The following is a 9,424-nucleotide window of genomic DNA, read 5'->3' as shown; positions in this document are numbered from 1 at the left end:
GTATGAGGCTACAAGTGTCACAGTGAAATTTCAAAAGCTAAATTTGGTTTGAAGAAGGTTTATGCTCTTTAAATCGTATAATTTCTATGGCATTCTGTACTGTCAGTGTGTTACATGTAACTTATGCCACTGCCAGTAGCCACTGCCAGTGCATGTGGTGGTGATAGTACTGTGTAGTTTTTGCCTGCATTAATTAGTTACAGGTGGCAGCTCTCTATTTGAGCCTGTAGGCTTGCCATAGGTAAATGGATGAGTGCTTACCTATTCTGTCTTGCAAATAGTTGTTGCTACTACGTACGATGGGAGCTTCCATCTTTAATCTTAAGACACTTAGGGTCCCTGTATACAGAGAGTTGCGCCATGACGAGTCGGAAAAAATCGGTCACGTGATCGCTAGACGGCATGTTGTTTCCAAATTGATCAACACTGCTGCCGCTTAAGTACAGCGCTGTATGGATACGCTGTACAATGGCCCGTAGTAATTAATTAGACTAATCGTGCTTCAATAAACTCAAAATTTACAGAGATTATAGCTAAGACATGTGTCTATGTGTATCTAGATTTCTAGAACTGCCAAAACACATGTTACAGCTGCGAGCGAGTGGAGAGTTGAACGCATTTATCTTGTGAATTACAGTTGTCAATATTCTTTCAAAATGACTAGCTGCTGTGTTACACTAAGAAAGTGTACAATTAAGCTATCATATGGCCGCGAACGATTTGAGTTACTTTCTAGAAATCTAGATACATATAAACACATGTGTTATCTATGATCTCTGTGATTCTTGAGTTTATTGAAGCGCGAGTGGTTTAATTAATTAGCAAGTATCTACGCGCGGTATCGCACAGGTTAATATACGCACGGCTATGGGCGGTAAGAAAGTGTACAATTAACTATCATATCGCGCGAAACGATTTGAGTTACATTTTTAGAAATCTAGATACAGATAGACACATGTCTTAGCTATATCTCTGTAAATTTTGAGTTTATTGAAGCACGCATTAGTCTAATTAATTACTACGGACATTGTACAGCGTATCCATACAGCGCTGTACTTAAGCGGCAGCGGTGTTGATCCATTTGGAAACAACATGGAGTCAAATCCTGAGTTGGCGCAACTCTCTGTATATAGGGACCCTAAAGACACTTAAACGTACGCGCCATCTCGTGGCAACTTTCATAACGATCCCAACGAACATTCCTTCGAGAAGGTTCCTGATACCATCCCTGTGCCTTCCACTGTTTCGGTGCGTATGTGAACACATTTGGGACTAACAGGGTTTACTAGAATCCCACCACTCCACCACAAAAGTCACGCAGTAGACGTGAGATGAGCGCTGTCGCTCGCGGCACTTAATTGTTTAATATATTGTTTTTTGACTTCGTACTCATGATTTTTTGTTGTGTTTCTGATCTAGAGTGCTGAAGCCTTTCATTAGGCGGGACTGTGAGACAAAGCCACTCAAGTTAAAGCTACTGGAGGAGATTGTTGCATATGGGCACAAGTATGTAGATAACAGAAACGTTGATTATGCCCGCTGCACACATAAAAGGAAACTATTATGTGGTTTTCAACTAAGTAAAATAGAAGACATCGCTCAAGTTCAAAGGCAGGGCTAAAGAGTCAAAATACAACTAGGGGCTTTAAGGTTCCAAATGCAAGAAGACTGGTACGTGTCTTTTCCGTCAGAACATAGTTGAATTGAAATGGTTAGACATGTTTTCATTCTTATATTAATATGAGCTTGGAATGACATGGTCACTATAGCATCCAAAGCGAAGAGGCCTGGTGTATTGTCCTCAATAGGAGGGCTAGAAATTGGAACATGGATTTCTCATATTTAGAATGCGAACTGAAGCTATAGCTAAAGGTGGAGCAACCTGTGAATAATAAAAAATGAGCAGTGACCGTGCCAGCACCAAAGCAGATAGCTATTGAGTGAGCGCTGCTGCCCCATGGAATTTTTATACTGTGAAGTCTAATGTACAATTATTTTAGGAATGATCCGGTTGGAAGGTTGACCCACAGGCCCCATAGACTACTGTTTATGTCCGACCTCAGCACATTCCATCTGTAAATGCGCTATGCCGGGAGTTTTTCTGGCCGGATATAGACAGTAAGTTCATTTAAATGTGTATGCTGCCTGTTTTAGTACGGCACGAAATTATTATGTGTGCAATTTTGGCTTTCTGCACTTTTCATTAGAATAAAATTTCAATATGCGCGCAAGATGTGTCCAGTTTCAGCCACGTCGTTATCCCGTATATCACATCTACTCTTCTGTTGTTCTCTAATCACCGTGCAGTATAGGTTGGTTTTCATCGATTGAATGTTTTTCTACTTGTGTGATCTGAGACGTGCGTTCCTTTTCTTAGTGTCAGAGTGCTTGCAATACCCGGACTTCAGCGTGTTGTGCTCTACAGGAAGCTGGTGATAGGCTTTGGATTCATGACGCCGGATGTGAAGTACAACGAAGCGTACATTTCGTTTCTGTTCACTCATCCGGAGTGGAGGAATGCTGAGCATCGCCACGTTCATGATTTATCATCTCATACAGGTGAGCATTATCAAGATTTGAACACATTTAACTATCATCACGATTGCTAGTTGGTCTTTTCTCTTAACATGCATTTATCGTCAATATTATTAAATGATGAGTGCGTGTTACTTCTTCTGATTTCTCTTCTCTCTCTCTCTCTCTCTCTCTCTCTCTCTCTCTCTCTCTCTCTCTCTCTCTCTCTCTCTCTCTCTCTCTCTCTCTCTCTCTCTCTCTCTTCTCTCTCTCTCTCTCTCCTCTCTCTCTCTCTCTCTTCTCCTCTCTCTCTCTCTCTCTCTCTCTCTCTCTCTCTCTCTCCTCTCTCTCTCTCTCTCTCTCTCTCTCTCTCTCTTCTCTCTCCTCTCTCTCTCTCTCTCTCTCTCTCTCTCTCTCTCTCTCTCTCTCTCTCTCTCTCTCTCTCTCTCTCTCTCTCTCCTCTCTCTCTCTTCTCTCTTCTCTCTCTCTCTCTCTCTCTCTCTCTCTCTCTCTCTCTTCTCTCCTCTCTCTTCTCTCTCTCTCTCTCTCTCTCTCTCTCTCTCTCTCTCTCTCTCTCTCTCTCTCCTCTCTCTCTCTCTCTCTTCTCTCTCTCTCTCTCTCTCTCTCTCTCTCTCTCGGATAGTTTTCTCCTGAATAATTTCATATTTCTAATGATTTCAGACCTGTTAGGAAAGAGATGTAACGTTGCAGCTGTCTATCACCAATCCATCTCTCCTGCTCTACCAAGAAGCTTTGGCTTTCAACCTGAAGAACTCATACTTGATTTCTACGACAAATATTTTTTAGAAGATTCAAAGAGTGCAAGCATGCACTGTTTACTTAGGCTCAGACTGATAGCGGGGTTCACCGTGTATTTCTATTAATTGAAGCTACTAATGTGTGTGTTTAAAAACGATTCTTTTGATACAAGGCAATTAGTATGGTCCGTAAATTAACTTGTGATTATGCCTATGCCGAATTACATTTTGTGTTTGAATATTAAAATTTATTGATTGATTATAAAGCTTTAACATCATATGATAATGGTCCACTGTCATTATTGTGATTCAGATTGAAAATATAATTTAGGCCATGCATAATGAATGAATATATTAATTATATTGTAGGTAGCGAGATAACTGTTGATTATTGATATATTTTTTGAAGTATGATGTATTTGTACATATTGCATGGAGAAATACCAAACTCTTTTCTATACACAATGTGTTAGTGTTTCATTGTTTAGTGAAGGCCTACAGTCAAAATATAACCTAATTTTGATCTAGGAAACCCTATGATATTTTTAATGAGACCTGCCTTTTATTTGATTGTTATTTATTATTAATTTGCCAAGTTGTAAATTTTAATTAGTTTACTGTTTATAACTTATTTGATTAATTAACTCTACTACGGCCATATTTCAGTGCTTCTCTGGCTCATTAAAACGCCGTTTACAGTAAGGGATTTCCTTGCAGTGCTGCATATATATTGTTATCGGTACAAATGAGCTCGTTGGTGGATGTTCGTCGGGTGGATAGCGGGGTAGGTTTTCTTCTCATGCCTCTTGTGTAGGCAGTTTTGATCAGCTGTTCTCTACGGTGTAAATGCCTTTTCACCCTGCTTCCAATTCATCGATACTGCCGCCACTTTCCGCCACCAGGAACTGCAGTGATCTGCTAAGTGGCTCTTCACGTCTTCAATTTTCTTTTCAATGTTGTTGCTGTTATTGACAGTTAATTGACCGTTTCTCTCGGAACCAGGCTGAAAATTTCGCGAGCCAATTGCTCTGCAAGGCACAAATCATTGTCAGCTTGACTCGTCGGAGAACCTATTCAGTGCTATGTCATTGCGCGTTTTCAATCGCGGCTGAACGTGATCTTCGTCGCGCACCATACAAAGATGAGGGAAGTACTTTGTACGACATCTCGCATCTCCGAAGATTGTGGGCTCCGAGCTAGAGTTGCTATAGATCTTGTAAGTGCAGAAGCTTTACTGTTGGGTCGATCTAAGACGGACCCCTTCCGGACAACTTTCATCGTATAAGGCCAAGGGACTATATCGAAGACGAAAAGAGACAAAGTTGATCAAACAGACAGCATCATACTGTGGATCGCATTAGAAAAAGTCCAATTAATTGCTAAAAAGTTTGTACAAGACACTTCAACCCTTAATTAAATGTGGTTATAAAGTCACTGCGTTTGTTTCTAAGTGTAGCGTTACCACCAGGCCTTCCTGCAATAATCTGCAGTTACGTGACTTTCGCGTCGAGTTGTTGCGCGTTGCGGTGTTGCGCGTTGCTGTGTTACGCAACGTCTGTACGCGGCGGTTATATCACGTCTGTGTCTGCGCGTATAACTTTCTGTCTGCGCGGATATAACGTCTGTACGCGCGGTATAACGTCTGTCACCGCGGTATAACGTCCTGTACGCGCGGTATAACGTCTGTAGCGCGCGGATATAACGTCTGTACGCGCCGGTATGACGTCTGTCTGCGCGGTATACGTCGTCTGCGCGGTATATACGTCTCGTACGCGCGTATGACGTCTGTACGCGCGGTATACGTCTGTACTCGCGGGTATAACGTTGTAGCGCGCGGGTATAACTGTCTGTACGCGCGCTTATAACGTCTGTACGCGCGTATAACGCTCTGTACGCGTGGGTATAACGTCTGCCACGCCCGCGTATATAACGTCTTGTACGCGCGGGCTTATAACGTCGTAGTATGCGCCGGTATAACGTTTGTACGCGTGGTATTAACGTCTGCACGCGCGTATAACGTCTGTACGCGCGGTATAAGGTCTGTAGCGTAACACGTCCTGTCACGCGGCCTAGGACGTATAAGCGTCTGGTACGTGCGGTATTCAGACGCGGTATAACGTCTGAGTGCCTTAGCCGGAAACTGTCGTACGTATACGTCTGTAGGCGGTCTTATATTATAGACGTGTATAACGTCTACAATTTGGTACGATGCGGTCAGTTTTTACTGACTGTCCCAAGTGCCTGTGGCTGCGGCGGCCGCTCACGGCTGTTTCTACGTCATGCACGAGTAATCGCGTGACGTCAGCGCTCAGGCATTTCTTATCGCAGCGCGGTGATTTCGAATGTATAATAAGATTTTTTGACATACTTGAAGGATATAAATATATCTATGATATATTTAAGTGTGACTGGGATATTTTGAGGTTTAAAAGCTCGACACTAATCCTTTGATGTTATGCTGCAGGGCCATAGCTGCATTTTGGTCATCACTACAGCAACTGCTTGCATGCATAATTGCAGGAGAATCTTGTCATCTCGTGCAATGGGAAGGAATATGCCGCCATCCTCACCCATCCTCAGCCGACAGCGTCTCTCACCGCAGAGGTGGCGTTCATTCTCACACATGGGGCTGGAGGAGACATGAATTACAAGCAGTTAGTGGAGATGGCAGGCATACTGGCAGAGAACGGCATCAGTTGCTTACGATTCACTTGTAAAGGGCTCAATCTGGTTCACAGGAGCAGAGTATACGAAACTGTGTTAGTAGGTATCACTGCTTTACATGAGACACCTACCGTTCATCCAGCGGTGGTGATGTGAAATTACATGGTAGTTAATAATTTGCCATTATTTGCTCAGTTATTTGGTCGAATCATATTTTAGAATTGTTTTGTTTGTAATTAGTATATGGTTCTCTGTATGATTCTCTATATTCATGCAGCTAAAGATGCAATTTGTAAATATAAATTTTAAAACATAAATTAAGCTGTTTTGTATGGTGATAATGCAGCTACTATGTAGCATACCAATTAGTTGGTGTTTCACATACATTTACAATAGGGATGTGATGTTACACTTTTACAGAACCGTCTCAAAGAAATGGGAACTTTTAAAGGCTGTTTTTTAGCAGGTAAAAATTGTTTAGCTACTATCATGCTAAACTTCTTTAAATGCAAATGAAATAATCTACGTTAATAAAGATGTCGGTATATATATGTTAACTTGTTAAGATGTTTGTATTTTTAGACATGGAATTCTACTTTCTAAATATTGTGTAAATTATCAATAAACCGTGATCCTCAGATTTTTTCCATAACCTAACCGAGAAGCACCATAAAATATTGTGGTTTTAATGTAACACAAGTTGTTGATGGTATACAATACTATCACTCTACTATACAGTCATTTACCTGGAAATGCAGCCACGAACAAACAGGTAACCATGTGCAGGGCACAACTATCTGTGTACAGTCGAACAGTTGTTTCACAGTGTGCATGTTTTTTTTGTGGGGATCTTAAGATATTGCATGCATGTGCTTACAGGTAGATCAATGGGCGCCCGCGCAGCAGCCACTGTAGCTGGTACCCTGGCGGCCGACGATGACTATGTGTTGGGAGTCGTCTGCATTTCCTACCCACTGCACCCACCAAACAAGTTAGCAGACCTGCGCTCTCTAGAGCTAGGGTTAGGGTAGATACAATAATGTAACCCAAACACAGGATACTGGATAGCCCTATCGGCTATCCTGTGTTTGGGTTACATTATTGTATCAAGGGTTAGCTAGGGTAGCTCTAGTACTATAGCCCGCGGATCGCTGCGGCAGCGATCCGCGGGCTATAGTACTAGAGCTAGGGTTAGGGGACCTGTGTATATAATTATTGACGTTAGTCACACAGCCTGGTTGGGTTAAGGTACAGTATGAGTATTCCACATGCATGATGCAGTGCCACTGCTAGTGATGCACATTCAATTATTTCTTGATTACTTTATTATAACGCTGTCCTCTGCTCCTGTGCTCACAGTCACTTGGAGCAATTCGGCTTACAGTCACGTCACACGCAGACTAACCATGTCCATGGCCTGGCCATAGTGAATGCAGTGACACGTAATGTGTTGTTGTTAAAGGAATCAGGATAAGTGTCGAGCTTTTCAGCTAAAGTAACTCAATTTGATTGTTCACATACAATAATCTAGTTGGTACCTAGAGTAATAAGTTGATTAAGTCTAAACAGTATCAGTAAAGCACAAATCGCAGAAAAGTAAGTCCGCAAAGCACCCCCTCCCTGAAAATGCTTGGCTCGTGAGCGGTGACGTCGCAATGACGCGCATGATGTACATCTGGTTGCTTGATATCGTCGCGCTGTGTTGATATGAACTGAGAGCAATGGGTATTCTGCTCTCGTGGTATAAAGAGTTTCGCATCGTGTAAATACTGGGTGCACACTATTCATACAAGTCAAAATAGGTGTTACTAGCATAGTGCTTTAGCAGACAAGATGTTTGTATGACTGAACTTATGTTACTTTTGTGTATTGCGAATATATTCGGGTGGTTATACCTGCAGGCTAATCCTATAGTTATTTGCCACCAGTATCGACAGTGTGCGATTCCTACAGCGGGTTATCAGGCTATGTCATCAGTGCCTCGCTGCACCTTTGTAACAGTGTGGCAGCATAATATAATGCACATGCAAAAACTGTAGTACGCTTGCACAGTTGCAGTTACGACAGAGAGGGGGGAGAGCGCGAGTGAGAGAGAGAGAGAGAGAGAGAGAGAGAGAGAGAGATTGCGTCCTGGGTTTATACCACAAAATGCACTTTTGTGCAGGCAGTTTAGGTGAAAGTGGTTCAGCTTCCGTGCGTGCCTGCTGTACACTGTCCAAGTTTCACAACCGGTCAAAACAACTGCATGATAGACCTTGATCTTGGTTGTGGTACTGATGCCTCTTCTATCCCAGACAAATGTGCGGAGTCTTCCAAAACTCGCACTGGTCTTTTCTAGTCTACAGTTTACTTGCTCGTCTATGACAACGTCCTTGGGCCGTGTACTGCCAAGGTAAGTAAACTTGTGATCAGCCTTGAGCTTCTGTCTATTCACGGAAATTGATGGTTCTACATAGGGCTGATTAGAAGCCGGCTGGAACATGGCTTCAGTGTTTTTTGTGCTGATTGTGAGGCCAAAGCTGTCACAAGCTGACGAGAAGTTGGACATCGTGGTCTGCATTTTTGGCTCTGTGTGGGTGTTAGGAGCACAGTCATCAGCAAAGTCTCAATCTCTCAGTACTGTCTCCTTAACCTTGGTGATGGCTTAGTCGGCGAAGGTTAAACACCTTTCCATCTGTTCCATACCTGATGTGGATTGCAGGATCACCAACTAGGAAGGCATCGGATAGCATGGCCGCAAACACCATACTGAACAGGGTAGGGGCTAAAACAGATCCTTGCTTAACCCCATCGTTACGGGGAATGGGTCAGAGCATTCACCATCATCAAGCACTTTGGCTGTCATACCATCATGAAACTGCCTAACCATGGTGATAAATGTTACCGGGCAGCCAAATTTAGCCATGATCGTTCAAAGACCGTCGAGCTACTAAACTGTGTCGAATGCTTTCGTGAGGTCCACAAATGTTGTGTAGAGCTGGCTGTTCTGCTCGAGGCATTTCTCCTGCAACTGTCGTGCAGCAAAGATCATGTCCACTGTGCCTCTACCCTTTCTAAAGCCACATTGAATTTCAGGGTGGTGGCCTTGACGGACTTGCGGCCCCGGTTTTTGCGCGCCCTTTTTGTCCCCTTAGACAGATACCTTAGACAGGGGTCTGAAAACGAAGACAGGGGTCATGTTTTTACGAAGACGGCGGAACGTGAAATTCCAGCCTCCCTCCTCCCCCGGGCTCACGTGGCGGCCGGGCATGGTTGAAATACTATATCCAACAAACGCTGGCTCGGGGAGTTTTTGCGCCGCGGTGACTTTCGTAGTAAATAGATTTTGTATTTATTTAGCATTACATTTTATTGAAACGCTGCAAGTGCATGCTTGTGTGCCTGGCTGCGGCAGCATTGATGCATGTATATAGATACCTTATTAACCCGTGGCGGCGGAGCGAGCGAGAGAGAGAGAGAGAGACAGACCGTGGGGAGTGCGAGAAAGA

The 9,424-nt window shown here is 43.2% G+C and overlaps 1 protein-coding gene across 1 annotated transcript in view; it reads left to right on the top strand.

The window, feature by feature from the left end:
- LOC106805335 (testis-expressed sequence 30 protein-like) overlaps window positions 1-7,410 on the top strand; it is a 15,005-nt gene extending 7,595 nt beyond the window's left edge. Inside the window, exons 2-5 of the mRNA XM_014806886.1 lie at window positions 5,793-6,035; window positions 6,357-6,402; window positions 6,816-6,957; window positions 7,296-7,410. Coding sequence (XP_014662372.1) covers window positions 5,793-6,035; window positions 6,357-6,402; window positions 6,816-6,957; window positions 7,296-7,410 — 546 coding nt within the window. The remainder of the gene's footprint in view (window positions 1-5,792; window positions 6,036-6,356; window positions 6,403-6,815; window positions 6,958-7,295) is intronic.
- Window positions 7,411-9,424: the final 2,014 nt, after the last annotated feature.

The sequence above is a fragment of the Priapulus caudatus genome, unplaced genomic scaffold, assembly GCF_000485595.1.
Source record: "Priapulus caudatus unplaced genomic scaffold, Priapulus_caudatus-5.0.1 Scaffold110, whole genome shotgun sequence".
Classification (NCBI taxonomy): Eukaryota; Metazoa; Priapulida; class Priapulimorpha; order Priapulimorphida; family Priapulidae; genus Priapulus; species Priapulus caudatus.
Note: the sequence above shows the minus strand (reverse complement) of the source record. Positions and strands in the feature narration are given on the sequence as shown.